At 49.9% G+C, this 16,081-nt stretch overlaps 1 protein-coding gene and 1 long non-coding RNA gene across 3 annotated transcripts in view; both read right to left on the bottom strand.

Annotated features, from left to right (window-relative positions):
- LOC106502642 lies at positions 1,638–8,382 on the bottom strand. Its single transcript, XR_001918840.1, has 5 exons — positions 8,265–8,382; positions 7,007–7,153; positions 4,559–4,606; positions 2,676–2,776; positions 1,638–2,582 (listed from the first exon to the last, which is right to left on the bottom strand). It is a non-coding gene; the product is annotated as an uncharacterized LOC106502642 (long non-coding RNA).
- The window catches only part of NBAS (neuroblastoma amplified sequence), a 335,385-nt gene continuing 330,165 nt past the window's right edge, over positions 10,862–16,081 (bottom strand). For both annotated transcript variants that reach the window (XM_018055620.1, XM_018055621.1), the window contains one exon: positions 10,862–11,280. In XM_018055620.1, the coding sequence (XP_017911109.1) occupies positions 11,005–11,280 (276 nt within the window). In that variant the 3' untranslated portion in view covers positions 10,862–11,004. The remainder of the gene's footprint in view (positions 11,281–16,081) is intronic.

Here is a 16,081-nt window from a genome sequence, read left to right as displayed (position 1 = left end):
CATCACCATAAAATCCGACATTGCAAGCCACTTGGCAGAGCAATTCTCCTGGGTCCCCTCACCCTACTGCTCTCCACCCGGGTGCCCTTTCCCAATAAAATCTCTTGCTTTGTCAGCACATGTGTCTCCTTGGACAATTCATTTCTGAGTGTTAGACAAGAGCCCAGTTTCGGGCCCTGGAAGGGGTCCACCTTCCTGCAACACAATGACTAAGGGAGATTCCATTGCTTATTTTCCCATTTTAAGAAAGAGAAAACTATCTTAGACTCAAATCTTTGCTGCCCATCAACTCAGTTTTTCTGAGCACAGATAATGTACCTGGCATCAAGTGCTTTGGTTTATAGCTAGGTGGTCATTAGCCTGAATGGATCCTTATCAACAAGATACAGCTTGCCCCATACCTTACCTGTTCCAGGAAGCCTTCCTAACTTTGACAATTCACTCCAGCACTCTTGCCTGGAAAATGCCATGGATGGAGGAGCCTGATAGGCTACATGGGGTCAACTTCACTCACTCATTGTTCCCTGAGGGCTGATGGTAAGGTTAGAGTCACAAACTTTAACCCTGCATTTGCAAGCCTATTCATTCAGACATTGCTGGAGGGGGCCTGGGAGCAAAGCCCATCAAGTTCATAGCTCATGGCCCAGGGCAGGACTTGTCTCTAAAATTGTCTCTAAAAATGAAGGCTTTCTTCACCCAGGGGCAAGTAGCTAGCTGTTAAGTAGAAGCTCAGAGGGTATGCAGGTGGTACAACGTGAGAACAGTGGAAGCCAAGTCGGAGAGGTCTGGGTTCAGGGAAAAGCTTCTCCAGTTTACAGCTCCTCCAAGGAGAGCTGTCTCTACAGAAGCAAAGGTAGATGGACAGAAGGCAAGTTTGTGATCCATGGTAAGGCAGGCGAGAATCCATGAGCCGCAGATGGTTCAAGGTGGTTTCTAGGCTCCCAAAGGTGACACTCCAAGATGCTCAAGGAAATGGCCAGAGCTTTCAGAGCCATTCAAATAAAAAATGGAAAATAATTTCCAAAAGTGAGGGCAGGCAAAAATTTAGAAACTGCAGCCCAGTTAGTTTGATGTCAGTTGCTGGCAGAAATCTATCAATGGGGGATCAGCCAGATGGTATGTGTAACTGGTGCTTAGAAATGTGCTAGGGACAGAGTTTAGCTTGTATGAGCAAAACACTTGATAAAATCCTTTTTTCGCAAGGTCCTGTGAGTGGGTTTTGTTTGGAGGCAGGTTTTTGTCTCTGCTTTCAAATAATCAGAGTTGTTCAACAGCTCAGTGAGATACTCTGAGAGTGAGCTCTCCATCACTAGAGGTAATCAACATTACCACTAGAGGTAATCACATTAACATCTGCTCTGCTGGCACTGCTCTAGAGGTAGGCATAGTGTTGGGGTCTAGAGTGAAAAGACCCAAACTCTAGGATTCACTTGCCAGTTGCTACCTGTGTGGCCTCGGGAACTTCCCTTTACTTCTCTGACTCTTCTCGGCCTTCTATATAAAGTGAGGATAAACCTTTACAGAGAGGTTATAAGTTACAGAGGGGTTGTAAGTCATAAATTACACGAGATGATGTTCATAAAAGCATTTTATAAACTAAAAGATGTCATACTAATGTGTGTCATCATTAAGATTTTAGGAGCTTGGAAATAAAGGACTCTTGAGGCTCGTAGCGTTTCGTGCAGACTGCAGGATTTGAGGCTGGCAGTCTGAAGCCTGGATAGAAATAAAGTGCCGTGAAGCATATCGTGCCAGCTCTGGCATGCAGTGCACAGATTATTACTCAAACTCCTCATTCAGTTGCAATGATTATTTTAAAGCATCGAGGCGGGGTTGGTGTATCAGCTTGCAAGTTGGCATATTTTTATTTTGGTTTACTCCAAGTTGGAAAAATGATGGATTGGGTACTCTAGGTCCACAGACGGTCAATGCAATTCCCCACCTAATTAAAGAAATTGACAGATGGAAATGAGTTTCATGACCTTAGAGCCCCAGCTCACTAATGGGCTTGGACCGAGGTCGCGGGCTGTTCACAGGGCCTCTGTGGGGAGAAGGATGTCTGCAGTTGGACAGAGCATTGTCCTCTGTTCCTCAGAGGGGCTGCAGAAACACCGTGTTTTGGAGGCTGCTTCTCAGCTGGGACTTCCAGGAGCCGGCTCAAGAGCCCTGCAGATAGATCCAGCTGAAGGAGCTCGTTCCTGGAGCCTGGAGGGCATGACTGCATCTCATTCTCATTTGCTGTGTCCTCCACTTCCTCGTATGTTTTCACCAGGGAGGATTTTTTGAGCAGCTAACTCTACTCAGCAAAGCTTCGTCTCTCCTGGGCATGAGACCTGGGCCCAGCCTTGTCCCCAGACAGGATTCCCTGGACCTGAGAGCCCCCAGAGCCGAGGCACTGAGCTGACCCTGCATTTATCACTGCCAGTCCCCTCGGTTCCAGCCCTGCAGCTGCCGGCCCTGGGAGGATAGCAGACCTGGAGAATGGAGCCCAGGAAATGTATCAGGAGAAGCTGCTTCGTTAAGGGATCCCCACAATAAGAGGATGGTTGAATCGGGTGACTCCTAAGACCATTTCCAGTGTCCTAAGGAATTACAAGTTTGCAGAATAGTTAAATTTCTAAAATATCGGAACACTACCTAGCAAACGGCATTAGTGTTTGGGCGCTGCCACTTACCCATCTGAGCATCCTTGGAAAAGCACTATTTCTCACTGTTACTCCATTTTGCATCCATAAATAAGAATGAAACACTCTATCTCCCAGAAGGAATTTAAGTTCTAGAGAAAAATATGCATGTCAAGTGCCCCAAAAGCTTGACTGGCACATAGTAGGGACTCAATAAATGTTCGTTAGTTCCTTTGCCCTATGTTTCTGACAAGAGCTTCTATTTTCCTTCAAGACAGTCTAAGGCCTCATTTGTTGGAAGGCCTGACCGGTAACATACTGGGAAGGAGAACAGTCCAGGACTGAAGTGAGAGAGGCTGGTTCTCATCTAATCCTCCTCGGTGGGAGGTTCCCAAGACCACCGTCCTGGTACTGAGCACGCCTTCCTCTCCATACTGACTTTTCTGAAACTGTGAGCCGAGAGTGTCCTTCCAGGACTCCAGAAAGCAGGGCCACCCACCTCTAAGCTGGGCTGTGTTCTAGACGCTGCATTTTACAGGCACGATATTTGCAAGGCTCTGCATTCCTAGACGTAGTAAATCTTCCTGCAGAAGTAATTGCCATACATGCATAAAAATGATGGCTGAAAAAAGTTTCAGCCCGCTTCTCTGTTCCCTTTCCACCACGTAACGTTCCTACGGATCCCGGTCTGGTTGCCCAGATGGTCCATAAGAAGAAATCAACAACTACTCATCACCAGGCGTTTCTTGGTGCCAACGCACACAGAAGGTTTATGTTTCACAATGGAAAGGTAAGTGTCTCGAACAAGGCAGAACCCGGGGTAATAAAAGCTCCTGTTATTTCATAGTCTCTTTCACAGTGGTAGGTTTTATTCTAAATCTCACTAGACGCTTGACAAGCATAAAAAGCGACCATTTCCGGCCCCAAATATGTTGCCTTCCGAGTTCTTTTTCTTTCCTTGAGCTGAGCTAGTGAGGTAAGAGAAAGCTGTTCTCTGGGGGAGGGCAGCGATGCAGGGATAGATGTCACTGTTTGTACTGGAACCAGAACAGTAGCTGTGCGGGACCTGAACCCCCATCCCAAGTCTCTTCCTATAGCAGTTGGGGGGTGGGGCCTCTCCAACAGGGCAGGGGGTTTAAGAGCTCGGCTCTAATGTGTGCCATCCCAGGAAAAAGCTTCCTAAGGCATCTCTCCTTGAGTGTAAGCTATCTGAGGGCGTGGTCACCGCATGTTCAGCTCTGTTATTTCCCACGGTCTTGCTGTCATTAACCCAGGACCAAGGGACAATGAGAGATCGATGCTAAGTCCAAATCACCATGGCCCCAGGACCCAACAGGTGACTTTGCTTACTCTATTAACTGAAAAAAGATGCTACCCACCACATAGAGTGTAAAGTTATATAACACTCCTTAAGCAGAAGCCTCCTTCTCAACCCTCTAAACCAGGACAAACACCTCCACATCAATCCAGGTGCTCCCAAGCTCCGAGCCCTCTGCAGCCCCCCAGTGCCTGTTCTGAGCATCCTTATGTCCTGACCTCTCACCTGCCTCTGCTTCCTGGACCACCTCATCACCACCCAGGATTCCCCTTCCACCAGTCTGATGATACTAATCAGGCACCATGAAACACAGGTATCCTTTCTTTTCACTAGAAGCAAAATATCTAAATATCGCCTAGACAGCTATCAAGCCCATTTTTGACCCTTGAGATAAGAGCTGGTCTTCTAGTGTCAGTTAGATAAGCCCAAGTGCAATCTTGAGGACTGGGGGAGGGGGAGGGCAGAGGACCATAGTAGAAAGAGGGTTGGATCTCGAAGGAAAATAGCCAGGTCCCATTCCCGCCTCTGCTTCTCACAGGCTGGGTGACCCTGGGCATGTCACTTACCTTTTCTTCACCTGTTTCTTCATCTGCAAGATGAGCTTAACATTACGTACCTTGCACTGTTGTTTTGAGAACCCAAGGCTGGGGATGTGCTGTGCAAGCTGTGAGGAAAAGGAATAGAAATGATCCCCCTCCTGGTGCACAGTCCCCATCACTCCACACACCCAGGTGGCAGGAACAGAGCCTGGGGAAAAGCCAGGAGTCTGCCAGGACCTTCCTGCATCCGCCCTGCAAGGTCATCCCCCATGAGCCGAGGGCTTGAGCAACAGCGCTGATCCCAGTAACCTCCATCCCCTGGGACAGACCAGCTCCAGTTGCCTCTGGGACCTGGAATCCTGAACTTCTACAGCAATTACCCTTTTCTGGCAAACTCTCTGGCCCCTCAACTTACAGAGCCATGGTTAACAGAGAGAGAGGAGCTAATAACCCTGGGGGGCTGAGGACCAGGGCTGTGGGATCTCATCACCATGGCAACTCCTGCAGGTGCTCCTGAAGGAATGGCAAGGCCAAGGGGGCTGGGATGGGGTGGGGCTACTTTTCCTTCTTTTTCTGCAAGTCTAAAAGTGAGGGAGGGGTCGGGGTGAGAGAAACCACCTAATGCCAGCAGCAGACACAGTTCCAGACCCCTGCGGGTGACCCATCTAGAAGACGGTGGAGCTGGGGCTGCGTCCCCATCTGTCCTTCCCTCTGCACAGGCTGCCCCATGGCAGACCCCCAACTGGAGGAGGTGGTCTCTGCTCCACAGACCTCTCTGTCCCCTTCTTGAGGCTTCCAGTGACCTGTTCTCTGTCACTGACTGAAGATTTAAGGGTGGCCTCCTGGCCCCAGGTCCCCATCGCCTCTCCTGCTGGTATCGGAGTCTCCCTCCCGCAGCACTGACCCACCCAGAGCCTGTCCCCATCCACCTGAGGGTGTGGAGGAGGGGGGCAGGGTGGTTCCCCCTTGAGGGGCCCAGACACGAAGCCCAGGAGCCCTGCTGTGTGGAGAAGGCCCATCTGTAACAGCAGGGAGTGAAACAGCGGGCAAGGGCCCCGGGGATGGTTGGTAAGAAATGATGGAGGGACTCGAGGAGTGTCTGAGTCCCTCGACCCCCGGAGTTCCCAGAGGCCCTCAGACCCTGTCCTTTCTGAGGTTGGTTACAGCCCCTCAGCTGTCCTCTGTCAACAGCACGCATGTCCCATGCCATCGGAAACTGGAGACCTCGGTTTAGTGTGGCAGCAACCACAGCGCCCTTCTCTCCAGGATTTTCATCACTGCTCCTGGGGCCTGGATGCCTCCACCCCTGAGAAGAGGTTCAGAAGGGGCACTGGGATCAGGGTGGGGGAATGTTGGGTTTGGGGTGGGTGCAGGGGGTTGCCTGTCCACATCCCTGACACCCCTGGAGGGCCAAGTTCACCCGGAGCACCAGAGACATCACGGCTCCGGGGAGCTCTCCCACTCACAAGCTGGGGTCTTAACCTCTCTGTTCCTCAGTTTCCTCAACTGCCAGTTGGGGGCTAATACCATCCACCCCAGAGTTGTTCTCAGAATGAAAGGAGATGATGTGCTGTCCAGGGAAGATGGAATTTGGGCAGGAGGAGCAGGAGGGCCTAAGTCCCATCCCACCCCAGCGGTCCTCCACCAGGAATCAAACCAGGGGAGGGCACAGTCCACCCGTATGCCAAGGATGCTAGAACTGGGGCAGCTGCTGCCCTATAAGTTGGACTCCCAGATTCCATTTATGGTGGGGACTCCTGGGTTAAGCCCAGCAAGTGCCTCAGCTCAGCCTCTTTCTTGGTTTAATCCTGGCTTCACTGACCTCTGCCATCTAGAACCTAGCATGCCTCTCCTCGCAGAGCTTGTCATGAACAGACACAAGAAACCACCTCAACTCCAGCTCTTAATTTAGCTGTAGGTTAAATAAGTGATGGGCCTTTTCACTTCTCTCTTAAATTGCTCCTGTTCACCTGCAGGTGAGGACCAGGGGAGCGGGTGGAAAAGAAGCAGTCTTGACTGGTCACTCCCAGCCCAAGAACTCCAGCCTCTTCCTCCTCCTCTGGTCCAGCTGAGCCTTCCAGAATGGGGCTGGCCTGGAGTAAGGGGCCAGAGACATGGCCAACGAGATGAGAAGCCAAAGACATAAATCCTGCCCTCTCCACAGGCGGTTAACATCACGTGGGTCTCACCCTTAGATGTTCTAATATAATTGGTCATGGTTGGGGGTGGGGACTCAGCGCCTGATTTATTCTCCCCAGGTGATTCTAATGTGCAGTCCTGATTGGTAACCACGGGGTCTTAACACTAGAAGTCCTTGGCGTGTCCTGTGTCCTCCCTACAGTTAAGCTGGGTGATGCCAGGCTGTCTACAGAGAATGTCCATGGTGGTCAAACCTCCTGCACCTTCTGGGAAATCTGGAATACCAGGGAAGGCTTGAATGAAGCCCCTGTGGTCTTCTGGGAGAAGTGGGGGCAGTCTCCATTTCTGGGTTCAGGCTCTCGAGGAGAGGGAAGAAGTGTGCCCACCTTTCAGAAGGCTGGGCGTGTGAAAGGCTTGATAGTTCACAGACCCCTGGGCCACCATATCAGCAGTGCAGGATTGGAAGGGGGGTGGAGAAGGTAGCCCAGTGTCATTCACACATCCTCCAGGAAACACGCTGAGGACTGAAACAGCTGTGAAAGAAAAGTGAAAGTGAAGTTGCTCAGTGGTGTCTGACTCTCTGTGACCCCATGGACTGTAGCCTACCAGGCTCTTCCGTCCATGGGATTTTCCAGGCAAGAGTACTGGAGTGGGTTGCTATTTCCTTCTCCGAGGGATGTTCCTGACCCAGGGATCAAACCCAGGTCTCCCACATTGTAGGTAGACGCTTTACTATCTGAGCCACCAGGGAAGTCCACAGAGCTGTGAGGACTGGTGCTAATACACTTAATACAGCATCGTGGCCAAGGGCTGGGTTCAGAGTCAGGTGACCTACGGTCACATCGTGGTTCCATTCCTTATTAGCTTTGTGTCCTTCGGCAAATAGCTTACCCCTCTGGACCTCGTTTCCTTACACGGCTGTCACGAGGATGAAAAGAGTGGGTGAACTTAATAAAGCTTGCAGTGCGTGTTGGTGAGAAAATTTCTGCCGCTGAAATTCTCATGATCGGAGAGGAGGCCCTTGGTGGGCAGGGCTCCCGCAGGGCACAGGCACACTGGGTGGCTATGCTGCAGCGGCATTGCCTTGCTGAACTGCAAATACTGGGAAAGGCATGACTGGCCCTCCTCATGCATGAGGAAATGAAGCTGAGAGAGAGTGTGCAGCTTGCCTGAAGAACCACAGTATCCAAGCCTAAGCCATGGACACCAAAAATTCCTTCCCAACTCCTCTCACTCTTGTGTCCATTTTCCATGGAAGCAAGGCCTTGGAGTCTGAGTGTGAGTGAGGGAGGGCCAGGGAAGCCCTTTCTTGCTGTTTTAAAAAAGAAAGGTCTGGGGTATCTGCTTTACAATAAGAAAGACAGCATGTTATCTTCTTTATCGAAACTTTATGGCAAATGTCTAAATACCAACAGAACACTCTAGAGGCCAACTCAGTTTTCTAGAGTATTTATGCAATTTACATGAAACTGGAATGATTTATTTGCCTTTTTTTTTCCCCCCACAGAAAGTGCTAAAATCTTGGAAATTTGGTTTCTGATAAGTGAGGGTATGAGTCAATTTGAGCAACCTAGTTTATTCGAGGGAATCCCTTCCTCATTAGCATTTCAGGGTGGTGGCTAGGATGTGGAGACCCACACTCACCATTGCCCTGGGGGCTGCTGGGCCTCAGCTTATTAATTTATGTAGTCAGGATGCTATACTGATGTCTAAGCCCTCTAATCCTGCTGCTGCTGCTGCTAAGTCGCTTCAGTTGTGCCCAACTCTGTGCGACCTCAGAGACGGCAGCCCACCAGGCTCCCTTGTCCCTGGGATTCTCCAGGCAAGACCACTGGAGTGGGTTCCGATTTCCTTCAATGCATGAAAGTGAAAAGTGAAAGTGAAGCCACTCAGTCGTGTCCGACTCTTCGAGACCCCACGGACTGCAGCCCACCTGGTTCCTCTGTCCACGGGATTTGCCAGGCAAGAACACTGGAGTGGGTTGCCATTTCCTTCTCCAATGCATTGAAAGTGAAAAGTGAAAGTGAAGTCGCTCAGTCGTGTCCGACTCTTCGAGACCCCATGGACTTGCAGCCCACCAGGCTCCTCCATCCACGGGATTTGCCAGGCAAGAGCACTGGAGTGGGTTGCCATTGCCTTCTCCCTCTAATCCTGCAATTAGAAGTAAAACATCTCTGGATGGATTCCACTAAAAGGGACTAATATGCTGTCTCAGAATACTGCTCACTTTTTTTAATCACCTGAAATGATGGAAGTCAGCTATAAGGTTAGAAGAAACCCAGACTGCCAGTAGGTATGCTTCCTAGCAGTGGCTTGATTAACGTCAACTGTACAGTTAGGGCCATCACAGTTCTAGAAGACCTCTGTGACTGTGTGTTCAGTCTGGACAGATGTTACCTAATCTGGGAGAATTCTGCTCAGCCTTTTTCTAAGAACAGACTTGTGCAAGCCACTCCCAAATTCCAGGTGCTGCTGAAGGTTCAGGCGAGGAACTCAATCCTGGAACAGGCAACTGGTTAGAAGTCAGCGGAGTGAGCTATATGTCAATATGTTTTCAGAGATGACAAGAGCTTTTTCCTATCAGAGGACTGAAGCTACACCCATAGCAGCAGAAATGAGGTGAAGCCAATGAGGATGGTGATGGTGATGGTGATGGCGGTGGTGATATGATGGCAATGACGATGATGGTGGTGATGTGATGGTGGTGATGTGATGGCAATGACGATGATGGTGGTGATGTGATGGTGGTGATGTGATGGTGGTGATGGTGATGGTGATATGACGGCAATGACGATGATGATGGTGGTGGTGGTGATGAGGACAATCTGTGAAGTAAGGTGGAGCAAAGTTACTCTTATACAGAAGGTAACTCAACCAGGTGTGTGTGTGGCACTGGTGAGAGTGTGGGGAGGAAAGGTGGAGAGTGGGCTGCCCCAATATGCCACACGTCAGTGATGCACAGCGAAAAACCACACAACACAACCACAAAAACCTGCCAGCTCTGACAGGGCAATGTGGAAACTGACCAGAGGGAGCCTTTCCACATTCCTTAAACTAATTAAAAAGTGTTCATTATAATAAAGGATTGTCCTAGATGACATTATCTATCTAAACATTCCGTGAATGCACAGCCGCCCTTCTCTCCCTCTGAATATTTCCTGGGGGTCGAGGTAAAGACCAGGGTGCATCTGACGGACCCTCTGATGGTCCTTCAGTCACGGAGTTTGCTCCCCACCAACTGCTGCCTGGGTTGTCGCTGTGGCTGGAATCTGGTGTGACTTTCCCGAGAGTTCAGCTCAGGACTTCCAGCCGGAACCTTCACCTTCAGGCACACACTTCTGCAGGGAAGCGAGTACCAGCGAGTTATGCATTGAGGTCCTTACTGTTCTGTGCAGGGAACCCCCTTTCTGTGATGGGTCTTCCCAGGGGTGTTGCTATCCACGCCCCTGCTACGGCTGGCTGTGTGTTAGTGACTCGTGGACAGCCAGTCCTGGCAGGAAGTGTACAACTGACTCCGCCAGCCCACCCACCAGTCACAGAGGTTGCACAGACCTGCAGACCTGTCAGCTTCTATGGTGATATTGATAGGTTTGGAGGTCCCTAACCAACGGGCAGCCCTCAGGTCCTGGTACTGATCATCTGCCTGGGCCCTTCAAGTCACAGCTCATATACATGACTGAGTGGGGAGAGGGGATGTAAGGCTTCCTGGGCGCCTGCCAAGTATCTGACAGAGCCCCACGTGACACTCAACAACCCCGAGAGATAAACAGCACACCCTCATTGTCCACAGGACTGACTAAAGCTCCGAGAGGGAGGACTTTGCCCAAAGTTGAGTAACTAACTTGAGACATGAATCCAGGTCCAAGCTTCCTCCATCCAGGATGTGTTCCAACCACTAGCCACTCCCCACGCTCTCCCCTTCCACCACCACCACAGCCAACTGCCTGGACTGCAGCTTTAGACATTGCATTCATTGCCCTCTACCAGAAGAGATGGAGAAGGAAATGGCAGCCCACTCCAGTATTCTCGCCTGGAGAATCCCATGGACAGAGGAGCCTGGCAGGCTACAGTCCCTGGGGTTGCAAGAGTTGGACACGACTTAGTGACTAAATCACCACCACCAGAAGAGATGGTTAAAAGAAAAAAAAAACAAGAAGAGTCAAGGGTCAAGTCTCTCCTAGTAAGAAAGCAGAGTAACTAATAGAAGAAAGAAAAAGAAAGTTCAAGAAATGGCAGCTTGCTGATCATTTATATACAGCTTTATTTGCAATTCTTTGGAACCACCGAGAACCATCAACAAGTACACGTGTCGCCTCTGGGGACAGCAGTGGGCTCTGGAGGCTCTCCTAATGGAGGTGACGGAGGCGGGCGCGGGCAGGCGTGCTCACACCCAGTGCTGCGCTGCACCCAGGGCCGTGCTGAAGGTCCTCAGGGCCCGATGGGTGCCCCGCGCAGCCAGGAGGAGTGAGCCGGCTTCAGCCTCATGGCCGGCCTCCCGCAGCTGCCGGGCCAGCTCCTCAGGGTCCCAGCGCCCAAGCTGGGGGCTGGCCAGCAGGTGCTGGATGAGACGTGGGTAGAAGGGAGTGGAGAGGCACTTCACCAAGAGCTTGGCGTCCAGGAGCAGGGAAAGAAGTTCCTGGTCACAGTTTGAATCATTCACCTTCGAGAAAAAAGATGGGTGGACGTCAGAGTGGCGTGGCTGACCCCCTCACGAGCAGACACAGCCCTCCCCGCTGGTTTGCAATATGTCGCCTTTCTGCTTCTGCCAGCAGAGTCCGCTCTACCCTGGTGAGAAGTGCCTACTTTGAAAAGCAACCCACGCCACAAGCATCTCTGAGATCGCACACATGAGATGACACACCTGGTTTCCTTTTCACATAGACACAGCCAAGAACCAAGAGTGGCTCCCCCTGGAATCACTCTGATGGCTACCACGCTGCGTGCCAGAAACTGTACCACACACCAGACATGTCTTCCTTCACTGAGTCCCCCCGAGCTCAACCCTGTGAAGGGCGCACTTCTTACAGATTAAGATACTGACGGGTAAGAATTTAGCTTAATGTCGTGGTCAGTAAACTGTGGAGCGAGAATGTGAATTTAGGTCAGTCTGGACTTCAAAGCCTGAACTTTTTAATAAGCACATTTACCATTTCATTTGTGCCTCACCATGGTCCACGTTCTTTAACCTCAACCCGCTCCTTTATGTAGATCCCTGTGAAAACAATTCTTTTCAGAAGAGGAAAACCTTTTTTTCTGCTCCATTGAGAAGGTATATCTGTCAGCCCCACTGGTGTAAATAGGATAACCGACAGGAGGTATTTAAAAGCTGCTCTTGCTTAAGCCTCTTGGAAGCTTAGAACCAAACTCACCTTCTTCTTTTTTTAAAAAACAAGTTTTCTGCACTCTTTTGGTAGCATAGTCTCTGTATTTTCTCCCTGGTCTTCTTGGTCTATGTATGGCTTTCCACGGCTTTGACACTTAGCTTATATTTTTCTGTTTTATATTACCATCCATGTTTTCGTAAGGAATCAAGTCAACACTAATCAAAGATCAAAATTCAGAGCTTCTCATTTACACTAAAAAAAACAGAGCTTCACACAGGGAACTCTGTTCAGTGTTAAGTGGCAGCCTGGATGGGGAGAGGAGTTTGGGGGAGGCTGGATACATGTGTATGTGTGGCTGAGTTCCTCTGCTGCCCACCTGAAACTATTACCAACAGTGTTAACTGGCTATACTCCAGTACAAAATAAACATTTTTTAAAAACAGCTTCAAATTCATGTCACTGTGTACTTTTAATAGTTTTGGTTGTAGGAACTGTGGAGATAATGTGGCATTTCAAAGCCAGTTTTCTCCTGTTTAGGCCAACTCTGTTACGTAACTGAACACCACGGGCTTGTGCTTTGTGTTCCCTGACAAGGAGGCAAGGCTGCTGAAGATGAAGTCAGAGGTGTCTACTGGCTGGAAGGATGAGAGTAACAGAAAGAAAAATTCTGAGAATAAAAGTTTGCCCATTAGCAGACGGCGCCTGTCTTAGCCCCTGTGATCCTTCTAGTGAAAGTGAAAGTCACTCAGTCATGTCCGACTCTTTGTGATCCCATGAACTATACAGTCCATGGAATTCTCCAAGTCCCACATAAATGTCAGCTCCAGCGTCGCCTTCTGGGTGACGTCTCCCCTACATCTGATCCAAGCCAATCCCTGCTCCCTCCACACTCCTGACTCCGCACACACCCCTCTTCCCTCTTGGGGCTGGGTTACAGTGACCGGTCCGTCTGTCTCCCCTGCGGCACTGGGAGCTTCTAGAGGGCACAGAGGCTTTTACCCATTTTTCATTTCAGCATCCAGTGTAATCAACATGTGCTGAATGACTGGTTGAGCCCCCACTGAACCCTGTCATGTTTTTGTAAAGTGCATGTGTAGACGACAGGGGGAGACTCTGGCCTTGGAACTGAGTCTGGCAAAGCCTGGGCTTCCCTTCTTCAGTCTCTCCCTTCCATCAACACTTACACTCCACTCGCTCACCTTGGACTCAGAAAGACAGAGGGGGAACTCAATTTTGCATTTTTTGTTTGTTTGTTTGTGTTTTCAGAGGTGGTAGCAAAAGCAGCTGGGACAAGACTAGTGTTTCTGGGGAAGGGAGCGCGAGAGGCTTCCACTCGCCACCTGCGGGCTGTTTATGAGCTCTGTGTGTTTCCTTTCCCTCTCTTTTTTGCTTTGTAAGTGGGAAATCGGGACCCGAATCCCATCGCCATACCGGCTGCATCCCAAGACCCCTCCGTGTGCCGCTGAATGAGGCACCTTCTCTCTAAGCCTGACAATATCTCTTTAAGACGGCTCCGATCTCACCCGACAGACGCACACACTGGGGCTCAGCGAGGTCACAGTCAGGTATCAGGTGTCATGTGGCGGGTTCGTGGTGAGCTGGACCAGAAGCCCTCCTCTCTGATGGGTTCACGGGTATTTACCGTGTGTCCCCCCTCTCCCAGGCCACGAGCTCCCCCAGAGCAGGGATGCTGTCTCCTCTATGGAACCCACAGCCCACCCCCCCGACCCCGCCTAGAATAGCGTGGGCCTTGTGGTAGGAACTCAGCAGGATTCGTGGAGTGAATGTGTGAATAGGTGAGTAACCCCAAAGCTCACATGCTTTCACTGTACTCCACTGCCTCCAAACACACTCGTGCAAGCACACACTCACACACATACATGCGAGTGGGCAGCTAATTCACTGTGCATGCTGTTATTTTGATTCACCCTTAAAAATAAAGAAGCCTCTACCTAACTGTCCAGGAGGAAGCAGAGCATGTGCCAGGATGCTACAGGCAAATGTTTTTGATAAAACATGTGGATAAAAGGCTCAAGTCCAAACACTGCAGGCTGATACTTTCTGTGCTGCCCTGAGTAAGTCTTCAAGGCTGGGACACCTTTATTATTCTTTCTGTTGACTCACGAACCCTCCCTTTGGGGGCCTGAAATTCAGGTTCCTATAAAGGGAATGATGGATTTTTCCAGCTGGAGGGAGAGACAGGGGTTTTGTCAACGCCGGCGGCTGCTGCCCCTCTGACTCCCTCTCTTTTATTTGCTTCTCTCTAGCACGAGGACATCCTGAAAACTGGATTTTCCCACTTGATGTGCCTTGGGGATAGCTGCCTCGTCCCAGGGCAGGGTGGGAGCAGGGGGCACGGTGGGAGTCCACCCCCCCAACCCCAAAAGCTCTCTATCTACAATCCTGGATGGGAAAATCTATGACTAAAGTCAAGGCCATGAACTCGGATGTTCTGCCTTGGGCCCTTGTGTGCTCAGAGATTCCCTAAAGAGAGACAGAGACTGCTGACCTCCTGAGCCGGGGTGGCGGCCAGGGGAAGGTGAGGGGGAGATTCTGATTTGGCTTCTCATAAATAAATGCTGGAGAAACAAAGTGGCTGCTGCTACTTCCTTTCTTTGACTTTCTACCTGATTCTGGCTCTTTGTAGGATGTATGCATGGCCAGAGTATACTTGATAATTGTCATGTGCAAGGAAAAGACTGCGTAGGTGTTTATTTACATATGTGGGCCAAAACAGAGAATGAAAGAAGAAAGAAAGAGATGGCTTTTCGAAGGACCCATTCCAACACCCACATTTTAAGCAAGAGGAGCCTGAGGGGCAGAGAAGGAAAGCACTGCCCAAGGTCACCAGCAGTCAAGACGGGCTCCTTTCCACACACCAAGCCTCCTGCCTAGGGGGCACCGAGGCCAGCCTGGCTCCTTCCTCTCAGTACCGCAGCGTTCCCAGCATCATTGCCACTTGTCAGAGCTGCTACATTAATTTGTCGAGACTCAACTTGTCTTCCTTTTCCTGGTTTGTGACCAAATTCCAATGGATGGTACTAAAAATCTGGCGGTACCTACCCATAGAAGCCTGGTACTGTCTTACCAGTTAGAACTGCTCTTCTAACCTAGTTTTCTTTTTGAAATGAAAAGAAAAAGCTGGAAACCATCTTGAAACACAAAAAGAAGTCTTCAGTATCAGGATCACCCCCAAGAACACGACTTTATCTACCTTTTCTCTCCACTGATTATCTGCATGCTGATATATTTGCCCAGTCAAGACGTGTGATATTTGTATCCTACTTTTCTCATATGTTGAGAATTTTTAAAAAATACTTCATAGTTTTCATTCTAAAAAAATTTATCGGCTACAATCTAGTCTATTGAACAAGTTATTTAACTTCTCCTACTACACATCAGTTCAGTTCAATCACTCAGTCGTGTCCGACTCTTTGAGACCTCATGGACTGAAGCACGCCAGGCCTCCCTGTCCATCACCAACTCCCAGAACTTACTCAAACTCATGTGCATTTAGTCGGTGATGCCATCCAACCATCTCATCCTCTATCGTCCCCTTCTCCTCCCACCTTCGATCTTTCCCAGCATCAGGGTTTTTTCCTAGGAGTCAGTTCCTCACATCAGGTGGCCAAAGTATTGGAGCTTCAGCTTTAGCATCAGTCCTTCCAATGAGTATTCAGGACTGATTTCCTTTAGTTGCTTGCCATTATGAAACACTAAAAATGAATGATTTTTGTACATATATTCTCTTTATTTGAATTATCTCCTTGGTGGTTTAGTCACTAAGTCATGTTCAACTCTTTGCCACCCCTTGGACTGTAGCCCACCAGGCTCCTCTGTCCATAGGATTCTCCAGGCAAGAATGGAGAATGGGTTGCCATTTCTGTCTCCAGGGGATCTTCCCAATCCAGGGACTGAAACCGGGTCTCCTGGACTGCAGGAAGATTCTTTACCGACTGGGCTGCCAAGGAAACCCCTTAGGATAATTTATTAGGAGAGGTATGGCTGGGGCCTTATGGGATGAACATGTTGTTGCTGTTAAGTCACTAAGTTGTGTCCGACTCTGTGACCCCATGAACTGCAGCACGCCGGGCTTCCCTGTCCTCCACTGTCTCCTGGAGTTTGCTCAAACTCATG

Source organism: Capra hircus, chromosome 11 (assembly GCF_001704415.2).
Source record: "Capra hircus breed San Clemente chromosome 11, ASM170441v1, whole genome shotgun sequence".
In the NCBI taxonomy this organism is placed as follows: Eukaryota; Metazoa; Chordata; class Mammalia; order Artiodactyla; family Bovidae; genus Capra; species Capra hircus.
This window is presented reverse-complemented; position numbering and strand designations above follow the sequence as displayed.